Source organism: Myxocyprinus asiaticus, chromosome 3 (assembly GCF_019703515.2).
Source record: "Myxocyprinus asiaticus isolate MX2 ecotype Aquarium Trade chromosome 3, UBuf_Myxa_2, whole genome shotgun sequence".
Lineage (NCBI taxonomy): Eukaryota > Metazoa > Chordata > Actinopteri > Cypriniformes > Catostomidae > Myxocyprinus > Myxocyprinus asiaticus.
This window is the reverse complement of record NC_059346.1, coordinates 37,721,820-37,743,807: the sequence shown is the minus strand read 5'-3', so window position 1 is coordinate 37,743,807 and position 21,988 is coordinate 37,721,820. Positions and strand designations below refer to the sequence as shown.

The 21,988-nt window shown below is 35.2% G+C and overlaps 1 protein-coding gene across 1 annotated transcript; it reads right to left on the bottom strand.

Annotated features, from left to right (window-relative positions):
• Positions 1–107: 107 nt before the first annotated feature.
• nos2a (nitric oxide synthase 2a, inducible) lies at positions 108–13,926 on the bottom strand. The gene is made up of 26 exons (XM_051669766.1): positions 13,842–13,926; positions 13,577–13,634; positions 13,241–13,345; positions 12,915–13,063; positions 12,337–12,499; positions 12,148–12,239; positions 11,511–11,652; positions 11,076–11,215; positions 10,258–10,432; positions 10,031–10,132; positions 9,556–9,750; positions 9,165–9,247; positions 8,085–8,229; positions 7,841–7,945; positions 7,691–7,740; positions 7,433–7,607; positions 7,167–7,287; positions 5,131–5,209; positions 4,835–5,025; positions 4,516–4,682; positions 2,346–2,556; positions 2,037–2,121; positions 1,720–1,841; positions 1,332–1,480; positions 980–1,174; positions 108–843 (listed from the first exon to the last, which is right to left on the bottom strand). Exons 2-26 carry the CDS (start codon positions 13,631–13,633, stop codon positions 805–807), a joined length of 3,237 nt encoding a protein of 1,078 aa, XP_051525726.1. The 5' UTR covers position 13,634; positions 13,842–13,926; the 3' UTR covers positions 108–804.
• Between the last annotated feature and the right edge of the window lie 8,062 nt (positions 13,927–21,988).

The following is a 21,988-nucleotide window of genomic DNA, read 5'->3' as shown; positions in this document are numbered from 1 at the left end:
GTGACACATTTATTGCACTTTATTTCAATTTAATTGATTATATTTCTGCATTTCTCTTAGCACAAATTATAAAGACATTGTATATTTTATACAAATCTGACATATTTATTTGCCTGAATAATTTTTTACACTTTATAACACAAAAATGCATAAACCTAACCCCTACACAAATGATCGTAAAACATTAATAAAAGATAATATAAATGATCAAATGGTTTATGACTATAAATAATCTATAGCTTGTGGTAAAAAGCATGTATAAGACATAAGAAAATGTCATAATTAGCTGAATCTTTCAGAAACGATATAGAAAGAAAAGTGCACTTTATAAACTAAAGCAAAACAGTGTAAAATCAAAACCACAGAATTTGTGAAAGTTGATCTTAGATCCACAATACGTTAACAAAGAATATGGCACTAAGCAGCAAAAATACTGTCCTGTTTGTAATATTCTAGTGCACTGAAATTTAGCCATCAGTTCTCTTTAAATAGAGCATCTTAAATCAGAGCTTTGCCTACCATACTTTAAGGGATTTACCTTTTTAAATAATCATCACATAATGTTAATGTAAATACAGAGTCACGTACATAGTCATAACAAACAAGTCAAAAAACATTTCAAAGACCAAAACAATATTTACATTTTATATTTATAAATTCTCCAAGGATATAAATAGTGGAAATGCATAAGATGAAAATTTGACGTAGTTCCTCAGTAGTACCTCAACTTGTGGCAAAAGGTGATTTAGTTTAGAGATGTTTCAGAGTGTGACGAGACAAACACGATGCAGCACATCTCTGCCATTATGCTCCAAAAATGTCTTCATGATATCTTTTCTCTCCCTACCAACAAAAAGCATGATAACATGATTTCACTGGTCAAAGAACATTTCAAACAAGGGCAATAAAAAATCCACAACTTAAAAGATTTAAACACTGATTCAAAATTTTGCCACAATTGACTATTTTAAGAGCTCACCTTTAACCTTTCCAGATATTCTCCAGCCTCTGTGATGGTCATGCCAGTTTTGCTTGCCAGTATCTTCTTCAAAGTGCATATGACATCGCGGGCCATGTTCATGCCACCACAAACATATAGATGACCAGTGTTCTTGTGTAGAACTTCCAAGACCTTTTCACTTAGCTGTTCCCTCAAGACATCCTGCACATACATCTGTTCCAAAACAGGACAAGTTTAAGTTTATAGACAACACAACTCAAACTGATATCAGTTCAAATCAATTTAATGAGTACGACAGACTGACAAGTTCTTACGGAATAAAGTAAAATAAATAAATATTACAGTATGACAAATAGAATTTCTGAGATACCTTTGGTTTATCAGGATGGCGAGAGTATGCTGTATGGACATTGCTTAGAACACCATCAAGTCTCAACTTCAGTGTTTCTACTTTATACAGATGGTCTGTTTCTGAATCACGACACCCAAATACCAATGTCATCGCACTACTTTTCAGACCTAAAAATAAATACATTTAAAGTTAAAGGGGGAAAAATAACATACTTTTTTTTTTTTTTTTTTTTTTTGCTTAAGTAGAAATATATTACTGTACTGGACACATTCAAATGTATGATATTGTAATAACGTGTAAAACACCTCAATGCCTCTTAAGATTAATCTTAAGATGCTTTTTGCGTAGTGATGATCATTGGTGAACTGGATTAATTAACCAGAAATTAGGATTTAATGTATATTACCTGTCTTTTTCATGTCATGAACTCGCTGTTGCCAGAAGCTACGGAAAGGAGCAATACCACTCCCAGCCCCTATCAGAATAACTGGAGTGTTGGGGTCTGCCGGGAGATGGAACCCACCAGAGCTAAAACAAAATTTTTTGCAGGAAACAAGTCAGAAAATCCCTATGCAAATCGTTCTTAGTGGACAGATTATCTAAAACTGAGATGCGGTTTTTAGTTTCCATGTTATTAAGGTGTATGCAATATAAAATACCAAACTGCCTTCATAAATATTTTTATGAGATATTCATATTTAAAAAGCTTTTAACTTGCATTACCGATGAACAAAGCAGGGTACCACATGTCCTCTTTTGATGGTGTTAAGCCAAGTGCTGCAGGTGCCATGTCTTGGGCCCTGTCCGCCTGGATTACAAGAGAAAAGAAGAGAAGTTCTTAAGTAACTTTTTGCAGTTTCCAAAGAAAAACGTATTGTCTTGTTTTCCGACACCTTCCTTGGAACTCATTGGAATTAAATAAATTTTTTAAAACATAATGATCTTCATGTCTATTGCAACATGGACTTTGGTTATTAAAGAATAATTTGATATGTCTTTCTTTTGTTTATATGATACTGAGTCTCTGCATACCCTGAGTGTGGTATTCGACCACAGATACTGTGAGGTGGAGCTCGTTTGGATGACGGTCTAATGAGGAGCTGACGGAGTACAAACGGGGCTTCATCAGAGGAAGCTGGCTGAGAAGGAAGGCTGCAGGGACTTTTAGAGAGGGGAATTCTTCAAGCACCTCCAAGAATGTTGGCCTGTGGAGATCTTTCCATGTGGAATATTCATGGAAATCCTAGGGAGAGATTGTAATACTGTCAACCTATCCACTGTTCATGTTTGCAGTTTAGCACAATGTCATGAACAAGAATCTCTTTAAACATTGACTCAACCAGGTTGGGTGGGACTATCTGTTTTTTTGACCAATGGCAGAAGAAGGGAGTATTCAGGGAAAGCTGTTTGAAAACAATGCTTATTTTTAGGGGTCAAGCCTCAAAGAGGCTGTAGCCCCTTTTGCATCCGTTAGTTTTCCGTATTATTGTTATTCTTCTGGCTGGGAGTCTATGGCAGCCATAGAACCATACGTATGAAAATGATGAAATTTGGCACACTGATTGGGGTCTCTAGGACATATCTATAGCACCACCACCATGTCAAAAATTCATTTTTCTTTTGGGCATATCTTTTGAACAGTTTGTCCTAGAGACATAATTATTTTTTGTCTTATTACTCTCCTCCTGATGATTCCAATGGACCCCTTACATTAAAACTCTGCCCATTACAGTGGCTGCCATCTTGTATTATGATGTTTACAGTTTAAACCTTTTACATCCTTTAAACTTAGTCTAATTTCCCCAAACAATGGCTCAAAATAATCTCCAGACCGATGACTTCACTCCATTATCATTTTTGCAATTGTTGAAAAGTTACAGCATCATGAAGTTAACCTGAAATAGGTTTTAAGGCAAAATCTCGGCAACACTTTGTCCTATCAAAATGAAACTTGGTAAGCTTCATCAAGATACTGATCTGAGGGTACATGCAGATTTTGGAGACAGCGCCACCTATGGAAATGAAATGGCTATTTTTGCCCATAACTTTTGAACCATATGTCCTAAAATCATGAACTTTGGATTCCCCGGGTCATGATGATTTCAAGGATACCTTTTTTCCCATATCGCCATACTGCCTCTCCGCCATTTTTAATTGTATTAAACTTTTTTGTATCTTTTGAATGCACTGTTGGATTTGAAAGAAAATGTGTATGCCTCATCAACATCATGTCCTGAGGATACCTGAGCAGTTTGGAGACAGTGCCACATAGTGGTCAAAATGCTTATTCAATTTTTGGTAAAAAATTTGGTTTATCATTGCATCCTTACTCTTAAGTTTTCAGAAAATGCAGAGAGAAATGCCAAAATGTATTTATTTATTTTTTTTAAAACCTCCTGACTCTCAGCTTGGTATGTCTCTTTAGCACTTCTACAGCTTATGGCTTCATAGCGCATTGGTATGTGCAATATACCTGTGTGCCGTGGAGCTGTTTGAAGGCAGCACACATATAGTTAAAAGATAACCCACACTTGTGTGCTGACTCTAAACTCAGCTTGTCTCTTTGCCACTCATTGAGCATGTTAACTGAGTGACACAGTGTGTTAAGCACTGGACTATAATTCTAAAAGTCATTGGTTTGAATCCCCACTTAGGCAGCTCATATGGTTTGATTTCTCTTTTACTGGATGTCTTTGTGCTGCGCTTACAGAATGATTGCAGGGCTAATTGAATTTAGATTTTCATCTTTGTTGAAAAGTTACTTCAATATGAAGTTGACCATGGTAACCGCTGTGCTTGGCCAAACCCTGCTTGGGATGACTTGTAAATCAGTGTGAATTTGAAAAGTACACCATAGCCACTCTGAGGGTGCTATAGGTCCTGTAGGCCATATTGGCAATTTAGTGGGCTTGGCCCTGAAATGGCTGCTTGCAGCTATATTTGTAATTGCATTTGGTGATGCAAGTGGCACAAAAATAGCACACTTCAGCTTAAACAAAATATTTACTGTGCTCTTATGAGACATTGAACATTCTCATTATTTGTTGCAAGAATATTGTACATTTTCTTTGCATAAATCTAATCAACAAAATATAAGTTATTCAAATCAAAAGCAATAAAGACAGACAAAGATACATTTTTTCTTCATCTCTACACTTTTGGTCATATAAAGGCGTTATGAGGAGGTATGTAATGTACTTACTGATGCAAGTGCCTCAAGTCGTATACAATCGGATTTCTGACCAGCTACTGTGGAGAGTTTGCGCAGTAGACTTTGTGAAGGTGGAGTATTAATATCAAGAAAGTATGTAAGAGCCTGGACTAGAGTGCAAGCAGGGATCCGTTCATCCATCTGCCATCTACCTTCCTCTAAAAGACACCACAGAAAAGATACCATAGAAAAATAAGATCAGATTTTGGGGTACATACATACAGTAGCTTGTAAGAACTGCCATCATATAACTGCCATTAGTGTACTGTTTATTGTCTGACAAAAAAAGGCAAGATAAACAGATTGTTACCATGAGTAGAGTCAGAGAGGAACTCCAGGTGAAGGCTCTGTTTTGAAGGAGAGGCATCTGGAATATGCTTCAGAATACCATGCACCAGTGTTGAAGAATTCTCAGGAAAAACACCTACATGATCTCCTGGGGCAAAGTTCAAGGCCTCTGTATTCCCATCCACCTTCAGCTCAACCAGGATAGTGGAACGACTGAAAAAAGAATAAATAAAAAGTAAAAAAAAAAAAAAATAATAAAATAAAACAGCACTGCTAAAAATATGTGTGGACGGGTCATTTGAAGTGGTAGAATCAAACCTTGACTGAGCGCTCTGCAGTTTTTGCCTTCTCTTCAGTGTCATAGGAAACACAGTTTTAGAGTGAACAGCAGACAGTGCTATAAAAACAGAACATTAATGGATGTAAATATTATATCAAGAGGGAAAAAATCAGGATAAAACCTCAAAGTTGAGTTTCATAAAAAACATGAACAAATCTTCATAATATGAAAATATAATTGTATTATATTATAATATAATTATATATATTAATTGATTATATAAAATATATATCAAACATGATAAAATATGAATATATATACTGTATATATATATATAATATTATGTTTATTATTATGTAATACTATAATAATAATAATGTTATATATTTAGTACTGTGCAACAGTGCAAAAGCAGTTGTGTTGTAAGGATGTTTTCAAAAATAATTCCATGAATAATATTTATTTATCAGTTAACTTCATACAAAGTGCAGTAAACAAAAACAAACAAAAAACAAAACAACAAAAAAAAAAACATTTGATGTGTCCACTCTATGCTTTTAAAACAGCACCATTGACATATTTATATGTTTAAATACATTAAATTATTTATACATTAAAATTAGCCTAGTTTGAGTGCTTTCCAATTCACTCAGTTGGCCTCCTGTTTAACAGTCTGGCATAATAGCATTGGGAGACCACAAGGGGATGATATAAAATTTACTGAAGCTGGTCGCGCTATGAAAGGCACAGGTATCACACACATAGAATAAGCTTATGCGGCTCAGCAGATGGCAGTCCAAAATCATGAAGGATTTGTACCTCTTCAAGAATGAACAAAGTGACATTGATGAGTTTGCAGGTTAGTGTATTATACTGGTGTAACTGCGCAAATTGAACGATTAGAAATGGCAACATTTATTGTGCCATTTTTCGGTATGTAGCCTTGAATAGTTCTTTTATTCAAGCTGTCAAACCACAAAACAACATACTGTACTTGTAACTGAAAATACATTGTGTAGGTAATGAAAGATACATATACACAATATATCATCCAGCAATGGCTAGAGTAAATAATCTTTGATAATGATTTGTGTCTACCTTAATGGAAAACTATGCAAACTGCGCTCCGTGGCACTGCAAAATTTTGACGCTGAGTGTTGGCAGTGTGTATTTACCTAGTTGAAAATAATTTTTTTGAAATTTAGAATGTGCCATATTGTGCAGTGTGCGACCCCATTTAATTTACCCTGCCACTCACACTTTACCAAAGTTGTGTTGAGAAGACAAAGACTATATTTTGCAACGAGAAGCCCTTTTTAGATCTGAAAAAAATCCCAATTTATTTCGATAATCATCTGGAAAATCTTCCGATTATCACGCATGAAATAAGAAACAATCCCAAGCCTAATTTACTGTATGTTTATATATATATATAATACCGTTCAAAAGTTTAAGGTCACTTACTCATTCTTTATTCATTTATTTTCTTCACATTTTAGAATAATAGTAAAGTCATCACAACTATGGAATAATAGAAATGGAACTATGGGAATTATGTTGTGACTAAACAAAATCCAAAATAAATCAAAACTGTGTTATATTTTAGCATCTTCAAAGTAGTCACACTTTGCCTAGAATTTGCAGACATGTACTCTTGACATTTTCTCAACCAGCTTCTTGAGGTATCATCCTGGGATGCTTTTTAAAAAGTATTGAAGGAGTTCCCATCTATGTTGGGCACTTATTAGCTGCTTTTCTTAATTATTCGGTCCAAGTCATCAATTTCAAAAACTTTTTTTTCTTTTTTATAAAATTTTAGTTTTGTAAATAAATTAATTAATATGTTGGCACAATTATATTTTTGTCTACAAAACAAATTTCAAACATTTAAGCATACGCCTTCAGATCAAATGATTTTTAAGATCATGAGAAACATTTCAGTCAAGTGTTTCAAAACTTTTGAACGGTAGTGTGTATATATTACATCATATTATATTTAATATAAAAAATATATATAACTATTAAAATATATAACTACAATATTAGGGTTTTGATATGGACTCTGGGGATGTACCTGTAACATGGTCCAAGGTGCAACTGTCATGCTGCACTCTGTATCTCTTTGGTTCCCAGCAGTCAGACTGTTGCTCGACCGCTTTCAGCTGTTTTTTAATGTTAAACTCCTCACATGCTTCCTTGAAGTACAAACAGAGATAACACAAATCGTGATGCATTTCTTTAACAAAATGTCATTTGCATAGCTTTAGTAAAGATTTATTTCTGTGATTCATTGAATCGTGATATCTAAGGCCCAAAGGCATTATAGGAAACCTCACCAACCTTAAAAGCAGTGCAAGCCCAGGCAGAGAAGGCCTCATCCTGCCCATTAAGTTCATCTCCCTCCCCTGTTGCAGTCAGACGCTTGGCCCCCAACTCAGCAAGCTTGTTATCCACAGCATGGGCAAAGGCACAGAACTGTGGGTACACACGTGACCCAAGGCCAAACACACTGTACCTGTAATAGGACGAGGATGTCAGGGCTCCTGTTCAACAACAGCATTTCTACAGTGAAAATCTTCACAGTGCAAGTTTACAGACCTGACATTGTTTTTCAGGTTCTGCAAGTTGAAAAGCTGCTTCTTGAAGCTCTGAGGGAAAGAAAATATTCATGTCATTAAAATATCCAAGAAAATCCAAGTATAAATATCATTAAATTTCTTCTGATTAAATGCAGAATTGTGCCCATACCACTCCATTTCCTGGACTTTCTCCATTGCCGAAAGTACTGGTGACCACCATCAGGAGGCTCTCAGTTTCAAGTTCACTGAAATTATAATCTTCCATACAAACAAGCTGTATTGAATGAAATTAAAAGAAATCAAAAATTAAATTTTTTTTTTTTTTTTTTTTTTTTTTTTTATGTTAAAAGGTTGAATCACAGGTTTTTGTTGTTGTTATTATTTTTTCAAAGTTTCCATACAGCATTTCTTACCCTAGAGTCAAAGGCTCGTTTGAGCATGGTGTTTAGCTTTTTGGCAAAGGTCAGTGATTTCCCAGTTTCTGTGGCATAGAGAACAGTGCAGCGCACTCTCTTGGCCATAACAGCTTTTATGAGTGTTTGAGCAAAAAACACAGCTCTAGAGAAAGAGAACACAAGTATTTCAATTTAAATGCATACTCCGGGTCTTTAGTGACCCGGAACCTCATTCCACATCTTAACCTCATCCTTTTTTTATTTATGCCCCCATTCCTCAACCTTTCTCTTATGAACCATGTAACAATAAAAAGTGCCAAAATTGCAACACAAAAATATATAAATAAAAAAATAATAAAATTCCCCCAAAATTCCCAAAAGTGTATTGGGTCTTTTGTGACCTGAGATATGTAATAGTGTCAAAATATATTTCCACTTCTATAAATCATATTTTATGACTATTTCATATCTATTTAAGTTTACTATCACAGGATATCTGTTTCTTTGTTTATTACAAGACAAACGAGTGTCATATTCACACAAATTACTACTATAACATATCAGTTTTCTGGAAGTGGTGGTGAATTATCAGTATCCCATATCCGTGTACACATTCGTATTATACGTGTTATTTGTTACTCAAGGTGGCGCTGTTGTTTCAGTGATTGACTTAATTTACATTTGACATTGCCATTTGATGAAGAAGTAACATGTAAGTAAACTATAGCAAGTTCAACATATGAACAGTAAAATGTTGCTATTGTCATTTGGATGTGCTACAGAAATTCTGTAAGTTATAGATCTATTTAGACTCAATAAGTAATTGAGAAAATACATATGTGTAACTTATATAAATAAAACATCAAACTCTAACAGAATATATTCTTTTCTATTATTTTCTAATTGTCTTAAAAATCCTTTGAAATTTTTACACTGTCTGGTAGATTCATTTCTGATAGTGCCGGGTCATTAAAGACCAGAGGTATGTAATAAAGTTTGGCAAAACACCCATGCATTTAAGGGTTAAATGTCAGTGGTTGTTGACATTAATATGGTGCAGTGTAATTCTGTTTTTGGAGGCAGCTGATCTGTTAGTACCTTATCAGGCCTTTGAAGCTGACCTTACATCTCCTAAATCCTTTCTTCTCATCTTTCCACTTGTGTGTTAGCCATGGATCAGTCTTCAAAAACAAAAACACCACATATTCTTTATTGGTAATTGTTATTTTTTGTTAATATATATTTATTTATTTAAGCAGAACAATTTCTATGTAAATTTGCAAAACAATTCTTATATATATTTTCACTCTTAATTAAATGCAAAAAAAAAAAAAAACTTTACAAGAATGTATTAATGAATGGTTTCCACAGCAATTCTTTCTGCCCGCATTTCATTAATAAGGCCCAAAATCTTTATACATCTTTACATTTATTTCCATGGCCACCCTTCATTGTCATAAGGCTGATTACTATTTAGAAAAGTTGATACCTGATAATAGAAGAATGGGGAGAGGACATAGTTTAGCATCTCCTGGTGAAACACTGGAGTGAGAGAGCCAGACATGGGCGGCACCAGCCAAACCCAATCAGCTGGACAGCCACCACGCAATCGGACTTCTGTCTCCATGTGTTGCATGAAGGACTCGCATGCTGAGTGGTGGTCTGTGATGGTGACCTTATTTTTCTGCACAGCAATAAAACAAGAGAAAATGTAAAAACCAAGCAATATCAAAATGTTTGTATTACCTTTTCTTAAATAGTATGTTTATAAAGTCCAGAAACATATTGATGTAAAAAATAATTTTTAGTGGCAATATATGTATCAGATACAATAATAACAGTGAGATGTTGACGTGAGAGAAATATTGAGGATCTTGGGATTGCATCCATATGCAAGTTATTGTAAGCATATTTAACCTTTTTACTTGTTCTGCAAGACAAAGATCAGCGGAAGGACACTTTACCTGGTAGCTATGAATCACAGCAACATTGATGGCCACAAGTGCCTGGTCTTTCCACAATGAAGACAGCTTGCATGTCTCTAAGCCCATTAACTGGCCAACGCGCTACAGAACATAATGCAGTAAAAACAAAAATCAGTTTCAAACAGCAGTTTCTAAATATGGCTTTATTTGTTACAGATACTTCTGGCAGTCAATCCCAGCCATATGACACAATGAAAGAAAACTACCTCCAAAATATTGTAGCGCTGACTATCACAGAAGTCTCTCACTCCAATCTCTGTGCCCATGTACCAGCCATTGAAGGGACATGCTGTGAATTCCACACCACCGATTTCCATTAGCATGTTGGCCACTGCAGGAATTGCATACCATTTGAGGTTGAGATCTTTGAACCATTCATACCTGCACAAAAGTAGAGCATAAAACAGAATTTCAACTTTCATGCAAAAATACCATGAGAAGCAGAGAAACTTGTAAAACCTGTAAAGATTTTTATTCTGAAACCTCTGTGCAATAACGCTACAGCATTCTACTTTGTGATTCTGAATTCACAAATTTCAATGGATCTTTCGGATGAGATGTTAAACCGAGTTCCTGACTCTTTGTGGTCGTTAAAAATCCCAGGGCACATCTTGTAAAGATTTGGGGTATTACCCTGGTGTCCTGGCCAAATTCCTCCCATTGGCCCTTATCTATCATGGCCTCCTAATAATCTCCATCCCTGAATTCGCTACATCACTCTACTCTCCTCTCCACCAATAGCTGGTGTGTGGTGGGCGTTCTGGCGCTCTATGGCTGCCGTCGCATCATCCAGGTGGATGCTGCACACTGGTAGTGGTTGAGGAGATTCCCCCAATACTATGTAAAGCACTTTGAGTGCCTAGAGCTATATAAATGCAAGGAATTATTATTATTATTATCTAAGTGAGGAGTTGAATAAACGTTTACTGGAAACATTGACTTAACAGGTTAAATTTATAAATAACTCCCTTTTTAAACTTAAAGGTACCTCCACATTTTCACTGAAATGACCCAAATCACTTACTGTGGGTGCTCTATGGGGACCTCCAGAATCAGTTCTGATGGTATGTCAAAAAGTTCAGGGTCCTCTCCATTTGCCTGCAAGACTAGTGGAAGCACATCAAAGCGGCCATACTTTGGTTTCCATCCAAGCTGAATACACACCTATAATAGTACAATGTGGATGGACCACACAATAAAATATTGAGATTTTTTTAAATACTGAGATTTAGTACAAAAGTGGTAATTGTCTACCCTTCTGTAAAATAGACACAATTTCTAGTAGCTATCACTTATGATTATTTCATTATAGAGGCAAAGATTTGGTTGGCAGATGCCATTTGAAATTGAATCACAAAATAGGTAAGAAATCATGTAAAACAGATAGCCAACAAATATTTGCACAAAAACACATAAATGTTTCGGTTTTGATTCAACTTTATTTTACATTGCTGGTTACCTGTGTGAACTCTACACCTGCTGGGTCTCCTATCACACTTCCATCCTCCATCTGATAGCCAGCATATTTTATAAGTTGGCCATTCCAAACACGGAAATCATGCTCTCCATCTGTTCTCTGGGGGAAAACAGTGATGGCGGATCTGCCAAATCCACAAAAATATGGTCCTTTAATGGCTGTTATCCAATATATTCAGATTAATTCATTCATAGTTAAAATTTATAAATTCATCACAATAGTACAAAGTGGCGAAGTTACGAGTTAATTCGTACGAAATTGTACGATACACCCACCAATGAGAGACGCTTCCCTCGTTTGTTCTGTGTTAATCCAAAATTGTGTTTTTGTAACTGTAAGCAAATATGGGTCCCTAATATTTAAAAAATTCAAATCATTCAAACAAACAAATGTTTTAGCCTATTTTTATGATTTACGCATTTTAATTTCATAACAAATTTCCATCAGATTGGATTTTGTCATTTTTTACAAACTTAAATTTTTTAGTTTTTTATAGCCTATATATATTTTATTTAGTAAAAGATTACTACATTTAATTTGATGGAACTCCTTAGAGTAGACGATAGGTAAAGGATTGCTCAAAATGAGACTTATTGTAATCACTATAGCTTCAGCCTACCTCAGGTTACCTCCATTAGAGGCGTACTTAAGATGAGTACACAAGGCTTGAAACATGTCCTCGGCAGTTTTGCACTGACGCGCATCGAAAACCTGCAGAACAAGCACTTTGTTTAAACGCCTACATGAGAATGACATTGCTGTCGAAGTGCTATCCATGATCATAATCTGCGTGAATAAAATCACATACCTGTAAATTGGACCACTGAATCCTGCCAATGCACCTCGGCGCGTTTCTCCACGCTTGTTTGGCCCCAAAAGCGAGTTCATCTGCAGTGAGTGTGTAGGATCCGGTAAGAGTGATCTCCAGTGCGACCCTGTCAGCCCGAGCCTGGTGTTCCGTTGGATTCGGACTGTTTAAAATGTAAAACATATTTATTCACCTACCTAAATTAGTCATCTTCCCATCATTTCCATCCTAACATCCTAAATAAATAAAAAGTGCAATAAAAAATGAGTATGGCGTTTTCTGTTGTCATGATTTGCTAATAAAGACTAAATATAGATAATATTGTACTTTTAAGATTGTTTCCTGGCAAGAAACCTCCCTTACGGAAACTCACAGCACAAATGAATCGCACTCTAGTGTCAATCTCCACCTCTCTTCACATCTGTCCATAATCACAATACAAAGCCCACTATCACTTTTCACAAACGTTAAAATGGATCCATATTTAAGACCTGTCCGAGAAACTAATTACCTGAAGTGTATTAATTACTAGTGTGTGGAATTAGTGTAAAATTTAAAGAATGACTTTAAGTTCCTACATTTTGAATGATTTGTAGTATTGGTCGATGAAATCCATTGCTTGGGTGAGGATGTCTGAGGAGCCAGGTGTGATTTTGGGTGACTCGCGGATCAGAGATTTGGGATTCATGATGGAGCCCTCGCAAATTTTCGAATTGCATGGCGTATTCTGAAAAAAAAATAAAATAAAAAAATAAATAAATATATATATATATATATATATATATATATATATATATATATATATATATATATATATATATATATATATATATATATATATATATAATCGTAAAAATCTAGCTATAATATTTTGGGTCTAAACTGGATCGTTATCGAAAGATACCTGAACTGCTTTTTGATGCAGCGTATCTTGGTGGGTCGCGCCATCCTGGTAGTTTCTCAAATGAACTGCGACTGGGCATCGACTTCTGCGGTCGACTGACAAAAGCTAGGGTAAAAAAATAATAATATATTTATATATATATATATATATATATATATATATATATATATATATATATATATATATAATAATAATAAATAAATAAATATATATATATATATATATATATATATATATATATATATATATATATATATATATATATAATATATATATTATGTTAATCAAAGTTAAGGACACAATAAATATTTGGAAAAAATGCGAAATTGTACTCACCTTAGATGGCACAGTTGTTTTGTCATTTACACTTGTGGCTTGGAATTGCTTTCCCATCCTGAGGAAAATAATATTGAAGCCAATTCATAATTATGCCAATTAAAGTAGGCTATATAATGTTCAGCTACAGTGCTGTTAAGTCCATTTGTCAAAAATGACACACAGCAAGTAAAATAAAGTGATATGGAAGAAAGATGAAAAAATTAAGAAAGGTACATTACAAAATAATAAGAAAGAAACGTAAAGATAAACATAAAGTATTTACCTTAAGCTTGTGTAAGGTTTCTGTCTCAGTACATATACAGCAGTAATTTTTTATTTAGTGTTCTGGTCATCTGTTTAAACATCCTTTTATATAGTTCAGTTAAGGATGGCACCACACTGGGTGAATCATTGCCTCCCATGATAACTGGGTGTGAACTGTTATGAAATCTACAGGGGGGAAAAAGAATATGTAACCATATGTACTGATGCTGCACTTCACACTTCCTTGAACAAAAGCTAGTAAATGAAATTTCCTTCTGACTTTATTAGCCATGTTATCAGTATTGCAGCCTAAAACAGAACGTGATTTTCTGACAATAGCCAAATTTTACCCATGTATATTAAAACCCAAATAAAAAGATTAGAAAAGATTTTAATTGCAACTTTTTGTATTTATTTGTATTATTATTATTTTTTTTTTTACAGACTTCCAGCATTGTTGGCAACAGGAAACCGTATGCTGGGAATAAACAGATTAGATCAAGCAGGAATAAGCACGATCTTCACCTGGGAAATCTGACCCGTCAAAATGTATTATGCAGCCCTACAATTAATTTTGATGAAATAAAAAGTTAACCTATAACCCATAACAAGTCAAGTAATTTTTATTTGTATAGCACTTTTAACATGCATAATTTCAAAGCAGCGTTACAGAAAGTTATGCAACAGAAAATGATACAGTAATGTCTCAAAAGTCCTCATTGAGCAGTTCAAATGAAAACGTAATTGTAAATTGTGCTTTAACAATTATTTGTCTTTAGTCCCCGCAGTGAGCAAGCCAAAGGCAACTGTGTCAAGGAACACAAAACTCAAAAAAAGATGTTAGTTAATGGAGAAAAAAAACCTTGGGAGAAACCAGGCTCAGCTGGGGTAGCCAGTTCCCCTCTGGCTAGAGCGTGAATATAATGCCAATATGAGATATTATCTATGTGTAATACAAGTCATGTATTCATTGACTAATATGAGTAGATATTGGTGGGCAGTATTTAAAACTAAAGGATATTGACTGAACTGTAAGCTTAAGGATTAAGTGTCTTTGAAGTCCATTCCAAATTGACTACGGAAGTGCATTGATGCAGTGTCCTTTTTATTTGGCTGGTGAGGGCTTTAGTTTGCATTAATTTATTCTCTTTGTTTTTCATTTAAGAGAGAGTAGTCCATACAGTGACCAAGATGATGCAAGTAGAGATCAGTGAAGTGTGCCTTGCAGTCCAGCTGGAAGCTTGTGGCAATTCATTTCGGTGAAGTCCATCCTAAATCAGAGGAGCAGGCAGTGGCCAGTGAAGTATCCTTTGTTGTACGGATGGAGTTGGCAGCAGTTCATTGTGGCGAGCAGGGCGAGTAGGGCGTGGCCGAGCAGTGTCCGGGCCGAGCGATGCCGGAGAGATAAGGTCTCGCGTTCCAGTGAGGAGCAGCGGGAGTACTTAAGGAGAGGAGACAGTGGCAAATGTGTGCGTGTCGATGTGGTTGTGTGTTAGGAACCACTGAAATGCAACCCGGACCTGTTTGTGTCTTGAATGTTACAGCTAAAAAGTTATATTGTGTGACACTGAAAAGTGTCTATGCAATACATTTCTCACGTGGATTGTTCACCCGGCTCCCGCTTCCTCCTTCATAGGAAAGGCAGAGGTCTGCCACATTCATCCTGAGTGAAGTCCATCTTAATAAATTGAAGTGTGGCAGACAATAATTTTTGAAGCACCCCTTGCTGTCTGGCTGGCACAGACTGCAGTCAATATCACTCAGCTAAACATAGCAGTGAAAGTGGGACATCAGACTGGATCAGAGCAGGATCTGGCAGGCACTGGTAACCTCAGGATATGTATCCCGAGGTTAAGATAGGGAAATAAATAGAATAATATTCGCGTGGATGTCATTCACTTTAAAACAGTATTATAGAAAACTGATGGATAAATTATAGAGTTGATGGATAAATTAGGTAGGGATGGCTTGATACCATTTTTTTGAGAACGAGTACGAGTACTGCTACTTTTTTTTAGTACTCGCTGATACCGAGTCCGATACCTGTTTTTTTTCTGAACTCCATATCAGCAGTTTATTTCTATTTTATCATCGAAACTGTGTTTAAATAAATAAACTCTTTAAAACTTTAATCAAATGAAAGTATAACAGTTAATTTTCAACATGATATTGTATTATTTTTATCAAATGAAGTGATTTTATACAGAACCTCACAGCACAATCCTAAATAAAACATTGGTGTTCTTTTTGTCAAATAAAGTGCTGAATAATAGAGCATCAAATGTGAGTTATTGCTTAAATATAATACAGTTACTATTGATGAATTATTATTATTAGTAGTAGTATAACAGTGTATATTACATAACTATACAGTAGTGATCTATTTCTGTCATTTTATTATTATTATTATTAATATTATTATTATTATTAGATTTGTTTGTTAAAATAAAAATAAATAAAACACATATACCCTGATATTAAAGTCTCAGCATAGAGTGTAGCTATTGGTATTTTAATTGTATGAAGTGTAATTTCATGATTGTCCTGCAGGTGTCTGCATAAGTCTATGTCCTAACGAATCTCTTAGCACTGTACAATTACTCCAGAGCACAAGTAATACAATGTTTTTGGGAAACGGGCCGCAAAACTAAGATGAATCATAAGCTGGATTCTACAATCTATTTAAGATTATGATGCTTTTGAGAAACGAGGCCCAGGCCGATTTACAGAAGTGTTAACTTTCCCTTGTGTCAGTTGTAAAATCTACCAATAGATTTGTAGATCTATGCACTACCAGCACTGTTGGCAACAGGAAGTTTTGAGTTTTGCATTCTTTGCCTCAAATATCTAGACTCGGAACCATTCGACAGGTAAATTACAGTGACAACAAAAAGCACACAACAAAGTTTATTTTCAAAGCTCTGAGGCTGTGAACTCATGTTTGCTCTCCAGCCAGACCTTTTGAAAGCAAGGTTAACAAGTTTGAACTGAAAACCCCTGATTATATTAATGTTAATAAACACACAGTATTAAAGTTGATTAATTTTATTTTTCATCCTAATATGTTGGACTTGACAGTGGTAAGAACTGATAAGTGCACAAGCATTTTGGCCCCCCTTGAATTTTAAGATCAAGACTAGTGACATTGTGTGAAATACACTGTGTGCTGATTGCTGCAAAATAATTATGTAAACAGTATATAAGATGCACTATGCTGTTTGGCATGCACATTGCCAGTTTTCAAAAGATAATTGATTACTGTTCTTCTAATCGTCCAACTACCATACACTGATGCAGGTTTACAATGTTTCCGCATTCTTATCTGTTATCAAAGAAATCTTGAAGCACTGGAAATCTTTGGCTCTTGGCCTGCTTGGTTCCTGGTCATGCCCACAGATAAAGGATTCTTTGAGAATTTACAAAGCATCTCTGTAACTGACATTTCCACAATTGACATTTCTTCTGTTTATGGGCATGAATTTAGTTAAGGGTCTTCTCAAATGAAGATTCCCCCAAACTCCAAAAAAGCAGCCCAAACAAAAATGCCCTTTGTTGAGCTCGAACAATGTTGCAAGCAATACATTTCACCATGGCGTCCTAGATTTCCATCAGTGATACCGTGTGGTGTGGTGTCTCAAGAAACACAAGTAGGTGAGCATAAGTTTATAAAACCTTAAAGTAGAACTAAAGATTCTTATACTGTGTCCCTGACATTTTCAAATCAGTTAACAGATTCAGCCAGACACATTTCTGCTTGCCACTAACTTTTGGTCATGGAATAAAAGGTCTGAAATAAATTTATAAAAATATATTCACTGCATGTTGAATTGTAGTTTTGGAATTGTATTACATTGTATATTTTGATGGTATTTGCACTAGATGTAAATAGCACCTTCCACACAGCGTGACTATTTGCACTCCAATAGTCTGGTATAAACACAAAATTAAAGAGAGCTCTATGATTTAATATTTAAAACCTATGGACCAACCTCTCACATTTTATGTATATTCCTCATTTTTGTGATGATAGATTGCTGTCACCAAGTTTATGAGTGGAATGATTCCTTAGAATAGTTGTTATGAAACTTGAATGTGACCTGCCCAGACATAGCCTTTCATTTTCTCTTTTGCACACATGCATTTCATGTGTCTTGAGTCTTGACATCTTCCTAATCAGGGACTGATAATCTGACTTCCTTTAAGACTTGGCACCTTTCCACTGTATTAAAGCAAAAGTGACTACCCATATGAGTCAAGGCAATGGATGACTAATAATGTGAGAAGTGCATTGATATTGGTCTTAAAATCATAAAGGTTGGAATGATTTCCTTTTGTTATTTACTGGTATATGCTTTTTAAGAATAGCAAACCACTTTTAAAAGAAACCAGAAGCCTTTTAAGGAACAGCATTTTTGGGCCATGCAGGAAGTTTAATTCCAAGAAAATGACAAACTTCAGAGGCTATGTTGGTCAGTTCATGAGGATGTAGATCAGCTATTAATAAACTGCTGGTATCATGACTGTATAATACAGCTAATTAGGACATAATTACACAGTCCACTGGTATGTGCATTGTCCCGTTAGGCCCAATAACCTTTTAGTAAATATTGAGTTGATACTGATTTCAGATGCCTCTTGTTTCTTAATAATTCACAAAAAAATTAAAAAAAATAAAAATTAAAAAATAAAAGCTTTCGCTTATGAAAGCATTACTTCAGATCAGTTATACATTGTTTTTTTAGTGCTATTAACCCTTGAATTCATGAGAAGTTCACCAAATACTCTTACATATTCGGGTCTTTAGAGCCTTATATTTGTCATGATTCACTGTTGTTTTGCCCCGTGTTTTGCCTGTCATCTGTCGCTGGTCTCCCTTGCACTACATTTCCCATAATTCACTGCCCTGATCACTACCAGCTGTTCCCTATTGTTCTCACCTGTGTTTCATTTATCTCGTTTATCCTTGTGTATATATTGCCCTGATGTCTGTTTTAGCTGATAGGACTATTAGCTCACCAGTGGAGGGAATTGCCGGAGATGGGAGACTACACATGGGAGGAATACGTTAAGTTAACGCTAGAAACTCTGGCTTAAGAGGATCCTCCTCTCCCTACCCCTATCCCGGCTTCCAAGCCTTCCACGCCTGAGTCCGCTCCATGCCTTTCACAGCCACGTCTGAGTCCGCTCCATGCCTTGTCACAATATCTATCACAAATGTATTTAAAAAATGCCCAGATAGTGTCAAATTTTCCAAATATTTTCAAGACAACTAGAAAATTAATAATATAATAAAATATATATTGATATATTTTGATGTTTTGTTTTTCATATATCAAAGAGAAAATGCAACAAATGGGGACAAATCTAGAACAGGATTAATTACTTTCACACTGAAATTTCCTGATACGCAACTGGCTGTCAAAAACATTTTGAGCTACATATAACACAAAAGCTACACACACGTTACACAAGTATTTACTCAGGCACTTGTTGAGTCTAAATAGATGCACAACTTACTAAATTGCAATAGAGCACCCAACTGACAATAGTCATATTATACTATTCATGTGTTGTACTTGCTATACTTTACTTCCATGTTGTTTCTTCATCAAATAGCAATGTAAAATGTAAATCAAGTCAATCACTGAAACATCAGTGCCACCTTGAATAAGAAATATCACAATCAATATTGTTGTTAATTCATTGTTGCACAGAAAATCAATGTGATATATTATTTATTTGTATGAATAAAGTACTAATTTCTCATGTAATAAACAAAGAAATATATATCCTGTGATAGTAAACTTATATAGATATGAAATAATAATCATACAAATATAATTTATGGAAGTGCAAAAAACAAACAAACAAAACAAAACAAAACTGACACCATTACATAACTAGGGTCTCTAATGACCCTATACACATTTGGTACTTAAACCATTATTAAAAAAAAAAAATAAATAAAATGGCAGTTTTGAGAATAGTATCATTAGAGGCAATATAAAGGCATTGTTTAGATGGAAATGTACTTTTTTTAGAAATGTATAAATAATATAATTAGAATAACATTTGATTTTTTTTATTTATTTTTTTTTTTGCTGAACTTTGCTGAATGTGGAATGTGCAAAAAAGGAACAGTATCTGACATATACCTGGTTTCCCAATAAGTAAGTAAATATTCTACTCGATCCTGCTCAGGCAGGTAGTTATTCATTCTTTCATTCTTACTCTGCTATCTGACACACTGATTAACAAAACAATCAGTTCAGTTCCAGTTGTTTAGGTTGTTGCTTTTAAATGTGATTGAAATTGGTAATTTTTTAATAGATAGAGCAAGTACTGATTTGTAAATGGTATAAAATATGATGATTTTGGTGGGCTTGGTATTAAACAGTGTCTTTTATCAGAATCAGATTTTTGCATCTGAAAACAAACATCATACATCAAGATATAATTTTTTATTTTTTTAAAAAACAGCAAAAAAAGGTGTTGCCCTTTTTTAACGTCTTTGCACACTGTGTCAATGGATATTAATACCCTATAATTAAACTGACAGTTTATCCTTCAACCCTAGTGTTAGTGTATGTTAACAAAAACAAAGATTGCTTGCCATCCAAAACATGTGATGATACCCTTCAATTAAGTCTGTACTTGTAATCCTGTAACACTTGTCATGACAAATTAATTTGTCAAAATGCTTAAAGAGATAGTTAACTAAACAAAATGACAATTCTGTTATCATTTACAGCTATCCCTTTAACCTTTTCATGAGTAGGGTCTAAATTCCCCTGCAGTGCCCCCTGGAGTGAGTTGTTTTTGCACGTGATTGCACAGCCAGTAGAGAGGGCAGAGTGTAGACAGGTATTTTTTTATTATATTTTATTTTTGACTTCTTGTCATCAAAAAATAAAAATACTGTATAATATAGTAAACATGAACAAATGGGTTATGTCTGCTGTACTATATTTGTTTTATTTATTTCGGTTATATATAGCTATAAAACAACAAATTAACGAATAATATCAGCAGTCTGGTTTGCCTATGCACTGTTGCACTGACATCTCAGACAGTGTGTGTGTGTGTGTGTGTGTGTGAGACAAGCGCTAATGTAAACAGACGTGACTGCGTGCTTCCGATGGTCGCGCTCAGCATGTGTTCACTGAGGATATGAGTTTTAAACTGTTATCGTGGTGCTTTTGTGATATTTTGGTATTATATGCCTAAAAAGACTGCTTGAGTTGCTGTTTGTGTGGATGAAAACCGCATCTGCACCTAAGCAGACATGGCTGCGTGCATGGGAAGATCGCATTTACATATGATGGCTATGCATATACAAGCTGTGAACAGCTTGGTGACATTTTGTTAGATAAAATAAACATATTATGTGCATGAAAAGACTCTTTGAGTAGCTGTTTGTTTGACGAACGACAACCGCTGCTACTGTAAATAAACATGGCAGCATGCATCGGAGGAAGATTGCGTTTGATGTATTGATTGTGCGTATAGGAGCTGTAAACTTTTTATCGAGGTACTTTGGTGACGAGTTGGATGTATGTATATAAAATGAACTTATTTTGTGGTTTAAAAGACTGTGTGAGTAACTGTTTCAGCGAATATAAATTACAGGCGCTTGACCAGTGCAGCCTGTGTTGGTGCGAAAGCTGATTCAGGGCTCCAGACTGTGATTAAAAATAATTGATTGCGACAATAGTTTAAAATCTAGTCACCATTGGCGACAGTCGGGGTGTGTGTGTTCATATGCGGTTTTGTCAGATATCATCTTGTGAGTTACTGAATACATCTTTAGAGCAGCAATGTGTCTTGAGCCGCTTTTCACCCGTTCTGTTGTATTCAGCTCACTGCACCGCACACAACAACAAACCCAGCCCGAGAGTCTTCTTCTTCTTTCTTTTTTAATGGTGGTTCACAAGATAAAATAGTGCATTACCGCCATCTACTGTAAGCATTGGATCAGAGACTACCCCTCTTTGAACCCCTCTCCCTCTGGACCTGTCAGGGCTCAAGCCTTCGTTGGCGCTGCATGATACAAAAATACACTATGATATAGAAAAATATACTAAATATTCCCTCCTTTGAGACTCCCCTAGAGTCTCGCCCCTATCGCCCTTTCCCAGAGTGCAACTTCACAAGCCAGTCTCCTTC

Coding starts and splice junctions, on each gene's coding strand:
- nos2a (XM_051669766.1), bottom strand. CDS start 13,633: ATGGGAAAGCAATTCCAAGCCACAAGTGTAAATGACAAAACAACTGTG. Junction 12,240..12,336: donor TTCAGTGGTCCAATTTACAG/GTATGTGATTTT, acceptor CTTGTTCTGCAG/GTTTTCGATGCGCGTCAGTG. Junction 11,216..11,510: donor CAGGTGTAGAGTTCACACAG/GTAACCAGCAAT, acceptor GTACTATTATAG/GTGTGTATTCAGCTTGGATG.